General features: G+C 38.2%; 2 protein-coding genes across 4 annotated transcripts in view; one reads left to right on the top strand and one right to left on the bottom strand.

Moving 5' to 3' along the window:
- DENND11 (DENN domain containing 11) overlaps window positions 1–11888 on the top strand; it is a gene marked incomplete at its 5' end in the record, with an annotated part of 37807 nt that extends 25919 nt beyond the window's left edge. The window contains 5 exons of one of the 2 annotated variants that reach the window (XR_014492829.1): window positions 4058–4189; window positions 5001–5151; window positions 5541–5609; window positions 7499–9610; window positions 9905–11888. Coding sequence is in view for 1 of the 2 variants with exons in the window: in XM_083365477.1 (XP_083221603.1) it covers window positions 4058–4189; window positions 5001–5151; window positions 5541–5609; window positions 7499–7694 (548 nt within the window). Of the gene's footprint in view, window positions 1–4057; window positions 4190–5000; window positions 5152–5540; window positions 5610–7498 lie in introns of both variants that reach the window. The other variant, XM_083365477.1, reaches the window with a different exon arrangement.
- Window positions 5693–19747, bottom strand: part of AGK (acylglycerol kinase) — a 57231-nt gene continuing 43176 nt past the window's right edge. Inside the window, exons 15-17 of one of the 2 annotated variants that reach the window (XM_083365479.1) lie at window positions 17060–17144; window positions 15939–16092; window positions 5693–7706 (exon numbers count right to left, since the gene is read on the bottom strand). In XM_083365479.1, the coding sequence (XP_083221605.1) occupies window positions 15958–16092; window positions 17060–17144 (220 nt within the window). In that variant the 3' untranslated portion in view covers window positions 5693–7706; window positions 15939–15957. The remainder of the gene's footprint in view (window positions 7707–15938; window positions 16093–17059; window positions 17145–19747) is intronic. The other variant, XM_083365478.1, reaches the window with a different exon arrangement.

The raw sequence follows: 19747 nt of genomic DNA, 5'->3' as shown, positions 1-19747 counted from the left end.
CCATTTTAATTGTTGTTTAATAAAATATTTTCCTACTACACATGTCCTCAAGTTATGATCGTAATGGAGCCTGCCCATAATGTTCATGTGTTATGACAGTTATAAAATATGTGACCTTTTTTGCATAAAGTCATAAAGTGAGCACCATGGCCATTAAATGAATCAGTGGTTTGCTGTGGGCTGGTTTGCCCCATACTGGAAGTAAATGCTGATTTTTGGCAAAACCTTTGAAAAACGTGACTATGGCTTCCAGTTTGCACGTGCGGCGCTTGCGGACATGCAGGAAGAGTCCGCTTCCTGCCATCTGATCTTTCTTCCTTGGAGGACCCTGAAAAGGGTTGAAAGTCGCCCTGGAGGGGCAACCACCGTGAGGAGGCCCTCCTTGTGATCACGGAAGGGCAGCAGCCCTCTGCTTGAATCCGGAGCAGCTCCTTTGGCCCAAAAAAGCCGCTCCCTTCCGAAAGCCCAAAGCACTACCTAGCACTAAGAAGCAATCTGGAGGACCTGGGTGAGACTTTACCTTTCTTATTCCCCTAACCATTTTCCTGTGGGATTTTTCCGAAAATTTCCTCCCCCTCCTTTGAAAGAATGGTGATTGTACACTTAGGGAACAAATTTTTAAAGCCTTAAAAGAAATCAAGGAACTAAGCAAAGAAATCAAGCAATCTTATTTGTACTTATTAAAAAGCTTCTATTTTTGTGGGGATCTATTTTCTGTTTAAACTGTGAATTAAGGAGAAAAAGAAATAGAGTAATTGTACAAAAGCTTTATATTAATTTGAAAAAAAAACTTTACATCTTATTTTATACGCTATTGATGACATCTTGTGGCAAAACGTGGTATAGCAAGTAAACCTTTTTCCTATTGTGAGAGCTGACTGAATAACAGAGCTGTCCTTGACATTATTTTCAAGATAAGAGTGGGAACACCTGGCACTGAAAACAACTTTTAGGAATATTGGAGGTGGATAGTCATTGACTTTTATTAAAATAGCCTCCATGGACGACTTAGCTGTAAACACCAATGTAATGGATGAATATATCCCACCACTTAATTACAAACTGATACGGCACACAATCTTGGCAATAACTGAGCAAATTAAAGCCAAACTGCAAGATAAATCTGACAACTTAAAGTCACCAAATCAAACTTTGACCTTAAATGATGAACTGACAATCCAAAAACAAACAGAAGAAGTGGAAACTAACATTAAAATAGGAGACTTCAAAGAACAACAAATGCAACTTACAGACAACCTTGAAGTCCAAACTTCAACTACAAAACCTACAACTCAAAAAAATAATAGCACCCGAAGAAAGCAACATTAAGATTGAAGATATTAAAGTCCTTCAAATACAGTACGTTGAGGATTCAGCTAATCAAATGATAACCATAACACCAGCTACTACTTTCTATTTAAGCCAGATGGAATTGGAAGAAGAAAAAGACCAGACTGAACTAATGACAACTATATTACATCAAACATCAAAAACTGAGCTATTAAAGCAACACTTCAATGATTACAAAGGGGACACTTTCTTTGCAAAACTGATATTTGGATGGTCTCCCTGGATCCAAATAAGGGCTGTAGGAAGAAAGCGAGATACATTTGAGAAGTTAAAGGCACCAATATGGAAGCTTAATTGGCACAAAAAGAAGGCGAGAGCTAGATTTAAAAAATTAAATTTGTCTCCTTTTTGGGATTTGTAAGGATAGAGCTTAAAAATTTTTTTTTAATGGATTAAGGGGAATCTCTAAAAATATAACCTGATTTTATATTTAGGTTTTAGATCTTTAAGGGAAAACAAAATTAAGCTTATACAATATAACTCTGAACTATATTATAGAATCTGGAATCATATAACAAAAGATAGTATTTTAATAATTGATGTACAGTTAAGATGACATATAGCATATATTAGTTGTAATGATATTGATAGAAATTCATCTTATATTTAACTTTTAAAGGAAAGTTGGCTGTTAGAATTGATGTATATTACAGAATTTGGAAAGGTATAACAAAAGATATTTTTCTAATAATTGGTGAATTGTTAAGATGATAAATAGACTTTATTGGTAAAAAATAAGAATGCTTTGAAATGAACAATGTAAGTTTTGTAGACAGGATAATTACTCTTTATTGAAATAGGGAAATGTGGGTTACCCAAAAATTAAGTTTTCTTCGATATATGATAGGCTACTCTAGATTATTTTATTGTAATTAGGTAAAACTTAAAAACAGAACATTGATATGTATTAGTGAAAATATATTGAAAATTCTTTTAATTGACTAGGTCACAATTAGAAATGTATTAATTTGATTAATTTGACTATGTTATAACTAAGGGAATCAGAGAGGGAATCCTTGTTGATGCAACCTGAGCTATTTACAAATAACTTGTTATTTGATATTGTTTACTTTTGATTACCCAACCACCGTATTGCTCCATAAATATTTGAATGTAAATATAAAAAAATTAATAAAACTTGTACAAAAAGAAATGAAAAGAAAAACGTGACTATGGGATGCTGCAAACAGTTACCAATGCAACCTGGTTGTTGAATTCCCAAAAGGCGATCCCATGACTACCAGTGGTGAACTTCAAATCTGGGTGATAAATATCACCCAGGTTGATCTGTCGGAACTTAAAATGGTTACTAAGTGACCAGTCTTTAAGTTGAGGTCTTACATAAGTTGAGAACTCATAAGCTCATTTGCCAATGACAGATATTCCACACCCAAAAGCGCAAACTTTTTTTACATATATCTTCAGATGCAGATTTTCAGAGAAGAGTGGATTAAGGTTTCACTTTAGGTTTTGTGTAATATCCAAATTAGCTGTCAACTCATATGTTTTATAAGTGGAAAACAGAGTTGTTATCTAGCATAGTATTTTTTAGCATGTTGACAGTGTAAATGTTATTTTAAACAATTTTTATGTATTTTTAATTTTAATGAAATTGCATTCATATTGCACCTTTGCTCTCGGGTGCTTTAAATCAGAGGTCCCCAACCTTTTGGGCACCAGGGACCAGTTCCATGGACAGAGGTTTTTCTCTAGACCAGAGGATGTGTGGTTTTGTGTGCATCCTGCAGATGGGGCCTTGCTTGTTTGTGCGTTCCAGTTGCTGGCATGCTGTGGCCCAGTACTGGTCCACGGTAGGGAGGATGCCCCTTCCCCGTGTTTTTCTTCACAACAAAAACCCTGTAAGTTAGGTTGGGCTCAGAGAAATGGAATAAGAGAGCCAGTTTGGTCTGGAGGTGAAGGCACCAGGCTAGGAAAGCAGGAGACTGTGAATTCTAGTTCCGCCTTAGCCATGAAAGATGGCTGGACAACGTTGGGCCAGTCACTCTCTCAGCCCAACTCACTTTACAGGGTTGTTGTTATGGGAAAAATAGGAGCACGAAGGTGTGTTGGATATGTTCGCTGCCCTGAGTTATTTGTAAAACTTAATAAAGGCAGGATATAACTAAATAAATGAAATGTCCCAAAGTTATCCAACGGGCTCTGTGGTTTAGTGGGGACTTGACCTTCAGCAACCCAAATCTGTCTAGCGCATTAACAGTTCATTACATTCTTAGTAGATAATTTAACAAGTTACATTACTGGCAAATTCACACTGTTGCCTCCTGAGTTCCTAAGTCATGCAGGCATACGTGGGTGTGAGGTAGAGAAAACTAAATTGTCTGTTTTTCAGCTGCATACACCGTCAGTCAGTTGCGGCTCACTGAGTTGACATTCTTAACTCCTGAAGAGAGAGGCGATGGGTTCCATGAAAAAAAGAAAAGAAAAGCAAATCTACAATTCTGGAAAACGAAATTGTTAAATTAGTGTCTCTATTCCTGAAATGTCTTTTTATTCATAAATGCATTTTTAATTTTGGAGCTTCCCTGTTTTTTCCAAAGGCATTCAGTGAGCGCTTTTTTGATTTTGGGAATATCATTTGATGGCTCTGGGTAGGGACATTTCCTCCCGTGGCAGGTTCTCAAAGAAGTTCTGGAAGTCCCATTGCCTATCTAATGCCTTGTTGGTTTCTTCCTGTTCTTGCCTATAGTTTATTGCTGCTGCTGCCTTGCCAATGTCTCCTTGCCGGGTATTGGAGGGACTGTCCCCGAGTCTAGGCCATTTTTCTATGTCAATGTAGCCGACATTGAAATGCTGGAGACTGAAGTATCATATGTAGCCTGTAAGTATATAATGGTCCAGATTTACTTCCTTATTGTATTTGTGGTACCTGGGATCAGTTTGGCTGTTTTAGAAGTTGGACTTCCAACAGTTTTACATGAAACATTTATACATTCAGCATAGCTGACTATTAAAGATATTTGAGGAATGTACCCTTTCATTTTGGCAGATAGAGGTAGCAAATCTGGTTCTGTGTTTTGAAAAATCCTACCACTTCCATGTAAGAAGTATTTAAAAATTAGTATATCATAGTCTTCATATACTATCGCAAGCATGTGGGCCAGACATGTCGAACTCGCGACGTATCGGAGTTTTTCCCCATTGCCGGCAAAGGGGTGGGCATGGTTTCCTTGTGATGCGTCCGGCCCATGGGCTGGCAGTTTGACACCCCTGATGTAGGCTATCAGCCATTTCTGCAGAGCCAAGGACACTCTGTTTTTTCATGGTTTGATTTTGTCTAGTTCTTTGGTCAAAATAATCAAAATACACGTATTAGGTTTCTGAAAAACTTATAGCAGGGGTGTCGCACCGTGGCAACGTTAAGACTTGTGGATTTCAGCTCCCAGAATTCCCCAGCCAGCCATTTGGACTTGCAAAACTCCTTGCAAAATACACTAAATATTTGAGCCTGCCCACTCGATTGGTGTTTCCAACAGCCTTGGAGGCTGAATATAAACATCAATGAAACTTCAGCCCATGTTCACCGTGGCTGTTTGTATTTAAGTGTTGACATCTCATTGAGTTTGTTGGAAAACCCAAGTGCATTTAACTTAATTTGGATCCAACCCATTCTCTTGTGTTTTTTTCACCAGGCACAACAGAAAAAATCTTTGAAGAGAAGCAGGATCTCTATGATGTTTATGTAGATAACCAGAATGTAAAGACACATCACGAGCATCTGCAACCACTCCTGAAGATTAACAGTGCAGACAAGGAGAAGTATCAGAGACTTAATGATCAGAGGTAGTACCAGAAATTGGTTAGGGCCTTCTCTCCAATTTTTATGGGGAGCTTGAATGAAAGCCTCTGCTTTAGTTCTAAATTGTTCAAGAGTTTTGCTCATTTCTTTTCAGCATGTTTATGCAGAATCACAGGGAAGGCTTCACTCAATAAGTTTGAATATGAAAATTCTTATTTAAAATGCTACAAAATAACTGAGATTAAGAAAAGTCTAAACCTAGGTTTCCTTGACTGCAACCTCTGACCAGATATTCACTTTGATGTTGTAATGATGCCATGGATAGCATGTACAGGAAGTATTGGATCAGGTTGTGGATATTTTGTTTGGATTGCTATAGGGTACCAATTGTGGATCAGTCAATGTGATGAGTGTATATGTTTCCCTCATTCAGACAGATGCTGATGTACTCCCAGGAAGTAGATGGTGACTGTAGTTCTTGTGAAGAGGACCTATTCATCTTGTAAGTTGTTGAGATGGGATTCTTCACAGTACTGCTTGAAATTAGTGATGAGCTACATTTATTTGAGATGTTTCCAAGCATTCTTGTGATTATTTGAAGCTTATTTCCTTTGCTCTCCTTTTTTCATACTCTGTAAGTCTCCTGATTACCTAATTGCAGTTGGATCTTCATTGATACTTACCCAATCTGGGGCAGCTACTGCTGAAAAATGTAGTTTTTTCATGGACTTTTGCAAGTCTCACTAGCTATTAGGGAATCCATATTTCATGAGGCCACATATTCAGAGAAACATGGTAGCATGTCAGAGTAATTTATTTTAATTTTATTTTAATCCCATTTATATCCCGCCCTTCTCCGAAGACTCAGGGCAGCTTACAATCTAAGCACAAATCAAATGTGCTTAGCAACAGCCTTCATTCTATGTATATGCCTGCTTATTAGGGCTTTCGCCCCCCCCCAAGCAGCATTATTACAAAGTCAGCTTATTGCCCCCAACAATCTGGGTCCTCATTTTACCTACCTCGGAAGGATAGAAGGCTGAGTCAACCTGATGCGAACCTGCAATAATTGCAGGCAGCTGGTGTTACTTAAGGAGGCATTAGCCCACTGCTCCACCAAGGCTCTTGACTTGCAAAAGTAAAGATCTATTACGGTCAGCTGAAAGTCTGAACCCTCAAAGTTATACTCCATCTTCTGTAATCAGGTTGTAGCAATGGCTATAATTTATGCTATTGATGGGGCTATGAAAATTGAAACTAAATGTAAGCAGTAAAACACTCTGAGTTTGAAATGTTATACTTTCAGCATCTGCAAGGAAATAAATATCAAGAAGGTTGGTGAGAGAAAACTTGAGAGTGTTTGTTAGCTAGTCAAGGGCTACATGGTTAAAAGTTGACAATCTCTTCATTGTACTTCAAAAACCTGGAAAAGTAGTGACAAGATAATATTAACCTGAATGGTAAATGGCAATACTAGATTAAGAGTAGTTTTGAATTTGGGTTTAAAATAGGGGTCAAACGTCAAAATTGAACAGCCCTCTCTAAGCAGAGGGGGGAGGGTACGACATCATCTATCTCCAGTCTACAACACAGTCCTTTCAGCGGTTCCAAGAAGGCACCACACACATTTGTACTACTCAGGTGACCCTGATGGCAGAGATAAACCTCCAGGTGGCCTCAACAACTCTCTAAAAGAATGCAAATGATCAGCTGTCTTCCATTCCCCACCATCCAGTCAGTGCTGAAGAAGCTTTTTTAGCAATTATTAGATGCATTAACTTAGAATGTTCTCTACTATTTGCAACCTATTTAGGACTCATTTCTGCAAATGCATATGATGGTAGGAATAATTAGTGTTTTGCTTTGCAACATGCTAATGTTGTAAAGAATCATTTTAAAGAGTGAAGTGGGACAAAGTGTGTAGAGCAAAAGAACACATCTGAATGTACATTATGAAGGCCATGGCCAGTAGGTAACCCTACCATTGATATAATGGGAGGCTGTATATGCAAAAATAATTGAAGGCTATCATCAAAAGTCCTACAGAGAAGCAAAGAAAGATCTACCTAGACAATAATTAATGGATTCAGATAGGGTGTCCACTGTCTAAATGAGAATTCTTGAAGAAGCCCCTTGTAATGGGGTATGGGATTTCAGTGAAGGTATTTGTAGAAACCTGTTGAGCAGCATATTCTTCAGACGCTATTTCCCATAGAGGACAGATGGCTTGTAGTCAGTTTTAAGTCATTGCCAATTTAACTACTGGCCAATTGAATTTTTCCAAATTATGGGGTAACAGAAGATGAATAATATTCAGTCATGGGCCTGGAGAGCAGAATGTCTTTAGGCTTTACACATCTTCATATGTCTTCATTTCACATTATCTCTAAGGTTCTTCATGGAGCAGAACAACCGGATATTTCAGACATTGATGGAGATATCAGCCAGCCCGGACAAGACATTGACAGCTGACCATGCCCGTGGAATGGGTTTGGATCCTCAAGGCGACCGTAGCTTCCTCATGGACCTCCTGGAAGTTTATGGCATTGATGTCATGCTGGTCATTGATAATCCTTGTTGTACTTAGAAGTGATGGGTGCTGGAAGGGTGAGAGAAGCAGAATTCACACATGAGTGGATGGCAACAACTGTTGAAAGACTACAGGACGAACTGGTGGAACTTGCCAAAACTCATATTGTGAAGTATTGCCTTTTATTTAAGGGAGCACTCTGCAGGAAGTGTTATTTATTTTTATCCAGTTAATAATTGTTTTCAAATGGATCTCAAAGAAGATACTATTCTTCCCTACCCCAGGGGTCCCCAACTTTGGCGACTTTAAGACTTGTGGACTTCAGCTCTCAGAATTCCTCAACCAGCTTCTGGGAGTTGAAGTCCACAAGTCTTAAAATTGCCAAGATTGGGGATCCCTGGATTGGCCAACCATTCTTTCTGTAAGTTCTGTAAAAGGAATAGTCTGCTTCATGATCTTCTACCCCACCTGCTTCTAAACAATCCAGCACAGAGTTATTTTGAGAGAAGAAATCATATCTAATGGCTGGGAATTTAGATGGTTGGATGTGAAAAAAGCACTTTATTCTCTGGGGACCAATGTGAATTTTTCACGCTGCTAGAGAGCCTTCCTAACATCCTGTAAGTGATAGACCTTCCAATTCCAAAAATCCTTAAAGATGTTTTTTTTTCTGTGTCATAATTCCTATTCCTTACTTTATACATATACAAGCATGCATCTGCTCTCCCTATCATGATTCAGTTAAATTAGGATTAATGTCTATGCTCAATTTTTGCCTTGGCAGAAGGAAGACAAGTGGCAGGGGACAGCTTTTTCTCCCATTACTTCAAAAGTAATGTACTTTTTAAAAAAATCTCTCACATTTCTTTACTAAACAATTGGGAGAATTCCTTTTTTTTATCCTAGCTTCATTACCGTTTAATATATTTTGAGAAAAAGGTCTTGCACTATCTCAGCTGTGTCACAGTAACTTCATATCTCAGCCTCCCCCCCCAAAAAAAAAGCAGTTTAAAGAATTTGAGACGTGTACTTAACCTGCACTGTTTATTTCTCATACTTGTAATTACAATGAGCCTGCCCTGCCATCTGGATAATTTGATATGTATTATTTTTGGCATAGTGGTGGTTTTGATACACTGGAATTTTGTTCTGTTACACTACAGGTTTAGGTTTTTCATAGGACCCAAGCCTATATTTGTGAGTAATAATAGGATAATACTAAAAAGATAAGGAAAAATAGCAAGGAGTGATGATCACTCCAGTGCCTTATGCCCTTAATGATGGATAGCATGGTCTAGCCATCATCAAGAGCACATATAAATTTCCGAGAGCCTAATCTGTTTCTACAGCTTCTGGCTGAATACCAGTATTGTGGTTCTTGAGCTCTTTGCAGCTTTAATAATAGGCTAGAATACTCACCTGTTGGCCTCAGGTTCTCCACCTGTTCTCCCTTGCTTAGTCATTTCAGCTGTTGTCTATTAGGAATATTGTGATACTGTCATTATTTTCCTTCTTGTGGCAGAAGCTGTAGTGCTCTAATAAAGTTGGCCTTCCAAATCACTGAGGAAGTGAAGGACATAAGTCTTTGTGGCTGGTCTGGTCCTGCTAGCACTGACATCTGTACTAACTTCCAGTTAGACTTAATTCGTTGCCTGTTACTGTAGTGTGGCAACTGATTTTTCTTACATAGACTGAACTTTATTGCTCTTTTAAATAGATGGTTTTGATTGTAGAGTCCCTTTTTGCTTTGGAAGGAGAGTTGGATGTTTACGTTTGCTGTTATCTTTGATTGAATAGTACTTTATGATTTATGCAAGCTATCTTTAACAAATTGCTTTCTTGCTTTTTTTTTAATGAACAGTCATCTTCTGATATTTTGCCACATAGTTCTAACCTATTTTAGAGAGTGATAGTCAGAATCTTTAAAAAAAACCCTAAAAGGCAAGAATATTAAGAATAGGTTGGATGGAGCAGTGGGCTAATGCCTCCTTAAGTAACACCAGCTGCCTGCAATTAGTGCAGGTTCGCATCCCACCAGGCTCAAGGTTGACTCAGCCTTCCATCCTTCCGAGGTAGGTAAAATGAGGACCCAGATTGTTGGGGGCAATTAAGCTGACTTTGTAATAATGCCGCTTGGGGGGGGGCGAAAGCCCTAATAAGCAGGCATATACATAGAATGAAGGCTACTGCTAAGCTTGTAAGCCGCCCTGAGTCTTCGGAGAAGGGCGGGATATAAATGGAATTAAAATAAATAAATAAATAAATAGAGTCAACTAAAGAATCTACAGGACATCATCACCTTGTTCAATATGGAAGGAAAATCTTCATTCAATATCTTAACCCTTTTTCCTACCTCATATTTGTCTTGTCTATAGGGAGTGGGTCTTCCTATTTATGGATTTAAATAACTTATTTTATAGAATGAAAGGAAAGAATTAGAAGGTATTAAGCTGTTTACTAAGCAAATCATTCTCTGTAATTAGATGTTAAATTGAACCTCTTGATATCCTTTGTTGTGTATGGGATTTGTACATGAACAAACTTTTAAACCGGTATCTTTGCTTCTTGTTTTGCTAAGCTGCCAGAGTATATGCCACAGGAATGCTTGGAGATAGGGAGGTCTAAAATGAGAATGCTGCAAATCAGGATTTTCAGAAATGGGTCTGTTGGCTGAAGAATTTCTACACATGTATAAATTGCCAGGATTGAGAAATATTGCTGTAAAGAGAACAGAAGCTGTGAGACTGAGCTGCACCAGTGCTTCTTTATTACAGCCTAAGACAATGTGTTGTCCATCAACTCATGGAATGAATAGCTGTAAATCTCCAGATATGGAACACATTAGAGCAATTGAAACTGGCTCTGTTCTGTTGGTATTAGCCTGATGGATAGAAAAATTCAGATGAAAACGATGCATTCATGGGCATGCTAGGAAAAGCTTCACTATTTAAACATTAAATGATATGGATTGCTGCTAGTAAAGCTAGAGCAGCTGGGCTAGCAAAAAACAAAACGTTGGCAAGATGTACAGACAGAATTGGGTGTGATTGTCATAACCATCTGTCATATGCTACATCTTACTTACTGGGCACCTTTATAATCTATTTCTCCAGCTGTTAAACGGGACACAGAAGAACATCTCATCCTACAGGGTATGTTTTTATTTCCCTGCTTTGAAAGCACAAGCAGGTTCCTGTTCCAGTGGATATAAATATTTGATAATTTCCCCTGTTTTTAAAGAGACAGCATTTCAGTCTGCTGCTTCCTCCTTCCTATGAAGGCAAAGGCAAGATCATGGAAAAGCAGAAACGTTTTGAAGTTGTGGCTAAAGAGTGGAGTCATTAAAAAAATAGAGGAAATATGTGGCTTTTTTTAACCTGGTGCCTGCTTACTGAACAGAGCTTTGGGCTGAATGTTCAATGGTGGGGATGGCTAATTAAATGGAAAAAAATACTATGAAGGTATAGGACCCTTAATGGGCAATATTTATTTTCCCTGTTATTCCTTTCCCCTTCATTTTCTTATAGCATAATATATGCAGTGACATTCTGAATACAGATGAGAGATTTCTGATGCAACTAAATGGTTGCCAAATTAATAAGTAGAAGAAACAGCATTTATTGCCTGATTTAATTTGCATAATTTAGCTAGTCTCTTCTGAGACACAGAAGAGAGCAAGCATGAAGGTATGCAGGAGCTCTATCTGCTGCTGAGACCTCTTTCAAGGCTCTTGCAGGTTGACTTTTCTAAACAGTATTGAAATTCTGCTCATGGTGTCCAATCCTGTAATTTGGAGGGCTCAAAATCACTTCTAAATTCTATATAGATCTTTAGGTAGAAGCGAGTAACTTATAACCGATGGCCTTCATGTTGTCTCCCTTCTCTCCAAGACAGTTGTAAGTGTCCAATAGTAGAATAGCCAATTTTCAGTGAAATAATTTATTTGTTTCTTTATTGAAACTTTTTTTAAAAAAAAAACTAGTCTGAAATTTTGCTATTGAATTTTTAGTCTGAATTTTGTCACCATGCTTCAAGCTGTTTGGGTATTTGTGGGGAGGTGGGTCAGGATAGAAAAGAGATGATCTCCTCAACGTCCCATTTCCATTCTATTCTTTAAAAAAAAACTAGAAACAAGAAAACAAAAAGTCAACTAAAGGCCTTCTGATGATTTTCACCAGATGAGGATTTTGGGTTGTGGCTCACATCTCACAGATTTTACATCCTAAGGCCTTTCCATACAGGTTATTGCAAGGAAGGGAAACTAGTTAAAGATACCATTTATAAAAGTTTTCAGCCATAAGTTAGTACAGTATTAGCCCTGTGAAGAGCAATACAACATTTGCATATGAGTTTTTGAATTACACTATGGAAATGAATTTGCTTGGTTTTGGTATAAGGAAAAGTCTGGTCTTAGATGTGTGAAGTTGTGCTGGTCTTCACTTTTTCTCTGCCTTCTTTGTGAGTTCAGGAAGAGCACTTTTGTGGCATCTACAGGAAGTGTTGCAATTATTTTTGCCAGGTACTACATGCACAAACCGACTACGACGATTCAGTTTCTTCAATTTAGGATCTTAATATTGTCCCTGTGCCCACATTTAGGAAAGCATGGTCAGGTTGCACCTCCAGCATTATATCATTGCATAATTAATTCACCGTAAATTGAACTAGACTGGCCTCCATATAACAAATGCAGCTTTGAAACACAGCTTTCATCTTGAATACAATAATTGAAAAGAACTCATGAGAGCAGGTTTCCAGGTGATGATTAATGTGGTTCAAATTCTCTTAACTTGAAAAGCCTTCCTTGGACAAAGCTTGGGGGATGGGGTCAGCTGAAGCCTTCTCACTGTTTTGTGCCCATTGTACATTGGGCTGCTCTGATTTAATGTTTGTATGCTTTTGCAAACACTGGAAATCTGCCACACCAACTTGATGCTTCATATTCTACACTGATTTGCCTATAAAAGCATAGTTCTGTTTTGCCTACGTAAGCATAGGCCCTTAGAGAATGAATTTGTTTATACACAGATACAACTAATGAATGGCTGATGTTCCCTCTATTATACAGAATTAAAGGTGCATTTCTGCTTAAATACAGATTAGATAGCTTAGGTAGAAATTACTATTTAATACAGAGTGTACAACATGCACTTTCTTGCCTATGATATCCAAGTTCAATTTTTTGAGTCTTTCATTTAATAGCAGAAGGTTCTAGCACGCTGGGGCACTGAGCCACTTTTGAAAAGCAAACATTTGGGTCATAATCACTCCCAAGTACCAATTTTACACAATCCATATGTGTATTCTTATAAGTGTATTTCCTAGCACTGGGCAGTTCTCACACACAGATTATTTGTCAAAATTAGCAAGTGAATTTATTGACTCATCCTTAAAACAAGACTGTATGTTGCTTGACATGACTTTGAGGGAACGTAAAAGCTTGGCTCATTTCACCCATGGAGATCAAAGGCGAACAAAGCTGTACTTTGCTAGAGTGACTCATGGCTAGCTATGAAAAAATAATTGGTGGATTTATTTATAAGGTCATATTCACTATGTGGAACAAACAGTGACATTTGGATGATGTATGTCTGCATCCTTGATCTAAATGACAAAGGGAATCGGTTTCAGCCAGAGAATTATGGATTGCTTAGGAAACTATATAATATAAGGTTGCAATGGCTTCTACCTATCTTTTTAAAAGAAGTTTGCTGCTTCTCTCTCAAAAGTGGATCTAGCCCAGTGGAAGTAAAACTGCTAATTGCTAACTGAGTGGATTTCTGCACGACTCAGAAGATACTGTTGGTGATACAAGACAGAAAATAAGAGTTGCCTGCCCTTTTCCTAGTAGAGTTAGGATGCTTAAAGAAATGCCAGTTGGATCTTCCAACATTATTTTGCTAACAACTCGGAAGACCTAAAGGGTTTTTTTTGTTGCCATAGTGATTAGGTTGTTTTAAGGGGGTAGGGAAATGGGTGCCTTAACCTTGCAGATCTTTGATACACCCCTTAAAAATGCTAACCTTCCCCCCCTCCTTATTGGGGGTGATTTAAGGAACTAAGTGGGTGCCTTAAGTCTGCAAGGCTTAAACAACAAAAGAGCAATGACATATCTCTGGCCACTGTTTTCATCATGCAACCTTTGGGCTAAGAAGGTTCCAATATATTTCCACCATTAGCTGTGTAAATTAAGATTTGGTTTAGGCACTATCCAATTTTTTTTCTTAAAAAAGAAAAATAGCTTTGGGAGTATTGGGGAGAGGATCCCTCCTGCTTCTATGAGAGAACATATATAACTCGTGGCATAATAACTGTAATACGGTATTCCCCACCTGTTTTTAATTAACTCTAGTGTATAAACTTAAGTTTTGAAAACATGTTAAGTGTGAATATGACGACGGGCAGCTAGCATCTTCTCATTAACTTGTGACTAAGCACTTTTCTTTATACCAGTGGCTTCTTTCAGTAAGAGAGAAAGCATTACCTTTGTGGATTTCATTGCTAACGTAGAACCCCAGAAGGACTTGTGTACATATATAATGGTCTTTTTTACTGTATTAAAACTCACTTTTAACACAGGTATCATTTGTGCTGGGTGATTATTTAAAACAGTTTGATAGGTCATGTGAAATTTCATAACTCAATATTTGGTCTCCCTCTTTGCCCCTTTTGTTTTAAGAACTTTTAAATTGCTGATGGTACAGTATAATTGTCCTATCCCATGAATATTAACAGTTATATTCACAGTTATTTTATGGACAGCATATGGATTTCTAGAATTGTGCAACAACGTGAAACTCAAAGCAAATTAACCTGGAATAGTCCCATCAATACAGTCCAGACACGCAGTGTTTTAATGCTATAGAATAAAACCTGTATTTCTGTGTTATATCCTCAGGAGCAATGAAAAGTCAAAGTAAACTCACTTTCAACCTTTTTTCATAGATATCTACAAACATATTGTGTACTATCTTAGAAGGAAAAAAATAGGGACAGGACAATTGCTTTCATATTTAATTAAAAAATAGCAGACAAAGCAATAATTAAGCATGAATTTTTCAATGCCAGCTCTCAATCAAACAGGCAATATTTAGTAATTGTTTCACTTCACTCCAGTTCATGAACAACCTCAAAGCAGAAATGCACTTTTACAGCTATAAATTTATATCTTTTTAATGTTCATGTACAATACACAGTTTTTATATTTGGCCCTGTCTTTAAAGCTCAGCAGATGAATAAAGCAACATATTTAGTATTTGGTAGCTTGGAAGACTGAATAGCAAAGTAACTATGATGCACACATGCTGTGCATTATTTGGCAATCTGTCTATAAAGAGCATAAAAGACACAGAACATATGGCCAACACCACATTTCAACCTAACGCCTCAAAACAAACCATTAAAAGTGGAAAATAAACTCCCGCAACAGGTAAACAGGAAGATAATTCTCTGAACTAGCTCCACCCAGTGGCAACAGAAAAATTACTAGTTTTATTTATTAACACAAGAGTCTCTGGCTGACCCAAGGTATTAAAAAAAAAAACCTAGCTGTGGCCTGTAAAGACACTCAAAATATGAAATAAACTGCTTCCTTCTGTTCTTACTGCAAACAAAACTCCAGAAGACTGTTATTCCAAACTCAGGTGGCTTATGTGCCAAAAGAAATGTCCCTTGTCAAATATTAAGTGTCAGAAATCAGCTTGATGGGAGTAGAGATTTGGGGTCTTTTGCGTGCAAAAAATTCCAGATTTGATCCTTTTTTGCATCCTTTGGAGAGTAAGAGTAGAATAATATGTGCTTAATACCAAAGATAGGCTGCCAGTCAAGCTGCTTGTCTAATGATTCACTGATCAGTTATTAGTGATTACATTTTAGATACTTTTCTCTTGAGACATCACTTAATTTTTATCACTTTTCTAAACATAAGCTATAACACTGATGGGGTGCCCATACCTCAATTACTGAAATAGGAAAGGAAGCAAAATGAGGGAAACTAGGAACATGTTCAATGACCTGAAGTACATATTCAGGTTACAATTGTAAGTTTATACCAAAAGTGTTTTAACTGGAAAACACTTGCCACAGAGGTAGTTGGGAAGTCATTTTTTTGTGAAATAACTGGAACCAGACAAAAAGAAAAACCAACTGTTTCCACCTTAGTTCTTCTTCCTCAATTTCTTACTTACATAGTTTGAAAAAGAAGGCTTTCACCATAACTAAAGGAAAGATGTGTGCTCTTCAGACACAGTTCGTTAAACAGTTTGGGCAGTCATCCAACTCAACCCTTTAATTACAATATACCTTGAATCAGCTGCTTTGATTATGCTATACCTTGAAGCATTTCTTCTTTTTTTCTGGCATCACAGAAGAAATTGAGTTTCCTGGGCAACAGTTTCACCTCCACTGTCATTGCTTCATATTCTTCACTGTCTATAGCTAAAGAGCCTTCTGTATCCTGCAAGCATGAAGTGGTCAGGAGATTTTCACACAACAGGACAACAAAGCAGACACACTGCCTCAAGCTACCTCTTGACAGTGGTTTTCCTTAGAATCCAGCGGCACCAGGGCCTGCAGTGCAGATCTGACATTCACGTCCCAAATGTTGTAATGTCCCACATTACAGCTCAGTTGTATTGCCATGGAACTAAGCATTTTGTTAGGTTTTCCAGCTAATAGGTATCTAGGTTCATGTTTCACTGTATGTTTTTTTCTTAAATCGCGGTGTGTTGAATAAGCCAAAATTTGGCTGGATTTACGTGACAATCTATACCAAAACCCAATACTTTTCATTAGGACTTTGTGTGATAAGGGACCTAGCCAATGAGACAAAAAATATTTTATGCAAGGATAATAATGTTCAATATATCTGTGATGTGTTGGCACAGTGGTTAGAATGCAGAATTACAGGCTAATTCTGCCAACTTCAAGCAGTTCGATCCTTACCAGCCCAAGGTTGGCTCAGCATTCCATCCTTCTGAGTCAGTAAAATGAGGGCCCAGATTGTTGGGGACAATATGCTTACTCTGTAAAGGGTAGTAAGGCACTATGAAACAGTATGTAAGTTTAAGTGCTATTGCGGTAGCTATACCTGAGTACACATCTTTGGGCCTACATACAACCTAATGGAAAATTCTTGCTAATACAATTGTCCTTCTAAACTAACCTCAACATCTTGCAAATAGAGATCATGGCAAGAGGATCAAATTGGAGGTAGTCCACCATCATTACATTATGCACACATGAAAATGGTAGTTACCAATGGCAAGGATATGAATGCTGGTCAATCAGATTGTTTCAGAGAGACCTGAGAATCTGCTTCAAAGCTTACTTAAGCAAAACTCATGTCTCTATTCCATCTCTTTACACAAAAAGAAGAAAAGCCACCACTTTTCTTATGATTTTCTTAATATTTGATTTCTCACCTCTGGAAGCTGCAAAATGCACTTGCTAGCCTGAAGACATTGACTTCCTTCAGGACACAGGTGGGGGTCCTTCATCTTTTGGCCTCTGTGCAAAACAAGATAAGAGGAACACAGGAAAATATTTATGCCTATGATTTAAAGTAACAGGGAATTCAGTAGCTGGAAAAAACTTCAGAAGCAAATAATAATTTAATAATTTAATAATTTGATTTCTATACCGCCCTTCTCCCGAAGGACTCAGGGCGGTGAACAGGGCAATACACAATAAAAATCGAATACAAAAATTAAAAAGCCATTAAACATCATGCCCATAAAATCAATACATATTAAAGTTAAAACTAGTTTTAAAAACCCAACCCCATCCCGTCAGACCAGGCCAGCTTGTTCGAAAAAGAATGTTTTGAGATCGTGCCGGAAGGAGCGAAGGTCGGGGGCCATCTGGAGCTCAACCGGTAAGCGGTTCCAAAGGTCTGGCGCGCCCACAGAGAACGCTCTCCCCCTGGGGGTCACCAATCGGCATTCTTTGATCGGCGGCACCCTGAGGAGGCCCACTCTGTGGGAGCGCACTGGACAGAGGGAAGTTGACGCCGGTCGCAGGTGTTGCCGTAGGTAATCCGGACCCATGCCATGAAGGGCTTTGTAAGTCATAACTAACACCTTGAACCTCACCCGGAGAGCAACCGGTAGCCAATGCAGCTCGCGGAGCAAAGGTGTAACATGGGAGTATCGGGAAACTCCCAAGACTCCCAAGTTGCGGGCCCTATCTACGGGGGATAATAGCTCACCCCCCATGGCCAATGATGGAATAATCGGAATTTCCCGGGATGCCGGCACGAACAGCCACTCAGTCTTGTCAGGGTTGAGTCGAAGCCTGTTCCTCCCCATCCAGACCCGGACCGCCTCCAGGCAACGGGACATCACGTCGAGGGCATCACTGGGGTGGTTTGGGGTCGAAATAAAAAGCTGGGTATCATCAGCATATTGCTGATACCCAACTCCAAAACCACGAAATAATAGCAGCCCTTATATTATCAGATGAAGTTAACCATTTTACATTACACTATAAAACAGTGTAACCTTTTTACATGAGCCATTCTTTCAAAGGTTTGTGACCACTGTGTTCACACATTTCTAAGAGACAAAATGCTTATAAGGACTTTTGTGCCTGTAAGGTTTGAACCTAATCTGTGCGATCCAAGAACAGTACTTTAGCTATAAATACTACTAACTCTTGATATTTTTTTGTAGTTATTCTTTTCCTGTCAATAAATTAGTTCTGGGAATTGCTACACTTGGTGCATGAGCCTTGGGGTATCTGCATGCAGACTTACACTGAAGTTTCAGCCCAATGTATTTTGGATGGGTTTAGCATTTAAAGAGTTGTGTCCTTTAAATGAGCTAAAACATAGTTCATATGTAGGGTTCATCTATCCCTTAAAATGAAAAAGCTGGGGTCAAAACTTCTTTTCCTCATGCAAATGTCCTAACTGAACATAATCAGAAAGTTCTAGCTTTAAAAGGTTAGAAAGAAAATATACATGACAGGAAAGTATGCTAGTTATTTCTAATTAGGGGTTTGTAGAAGTTTTGTATATCTTAATTCTAATGATTCCTCATGGTTACATAAAATTGTAATTCATGAAACTTTAAATCATCATCTGAGCTATGCCACTGAATGCTATCACAAAAAATTTCCAGATTTAGAAGCCAATACAGTTGCCTGGTTAAAGGCATCAGCAATTGCTTTTATATGTTAACAAAGATATTGCTAGACATGTGTATTGTTATCTGCATGAAAAATATCTATGTGAAACAGCTTTCAGCTTTTTTAGTTGTATGTACATTTCAGAATTGTGCCTATCTTCTTGCTCTTTTGCTGAATATTTTTTAATGAGAAGATTCAAGAATCGGGGGTGTTCAAACTTGGCCCTTTTATGACTTGTGGACTTCAACTCCCAGAATTCCTCAGCCAGGCACACAAGTCATAAAAGGGCCAAGTTTGAACACCCCTGTTCTAGATAATCAGGGCAAAACATTGACTTCCACTTTATTTTACCCACAATTTACCATGTGATTTGTATTCAAAGATACCGTTTTACACTAGTGCAGGAACACATACAAAGATAAAATAGAATAGCTTCTTATATAAAATGTTTAGCTAAGCACTATGTTTTCATGATGTTATTTAGTTGGCACTGGGTTCTAGCTTGACCTTCTTCTGTCTTTCCTTAATTGCTTGTATATGTGAACAACCCATTCAGCTCCTATTCATAGCCTCATTACCTGCTCAGACAGCTGGTGAACCAGCTGTGGTACAACTCAGACCATCAAGGCTACATGAACAGATTTATAAAGTGGCTCCCATAGGGTAAACTCTCACAAACTCACTTGACACTTCAAAATTGTTCTTGCTAAAGAAGACCCTTCAGAAGGAGTTTGATGGGAGCAGCATTCTTGGAACTGAAGACAAGGCAAGGATGCCCACTTCCATGAGTCCCATATTTGGACCCTATTTCTGTAAGAACCAGGAAGAGCTGACAATTTTTAAATTATAGTATTTCCTCACTATTATTTTATTGTACTTGCCCTGCCTCTCCTTTTAACTACAGGTAGTCCCTGACTTACAACCACAATTGAGCCCAAAATTTCTGCTGCTGAGTGAGACAGTTGGTAAGTGAAATTTGCCTC

Source organism: Vipera ursinii (assembly GCF_947247035.1).
Source record: "Vipera ursinii genome assembly, chromosome: 6".
Taxonomy (NCBI): Eukaryota; Metazoa; Chordata; class Lepidosauria; order Squamata; family Viperidae; genus Vipera; species Vipera ursinii.
Note: the sequence above shows the minus strand (reverse complement) of the source record. Positions and strands in the feature narration are given on the sequence as shown.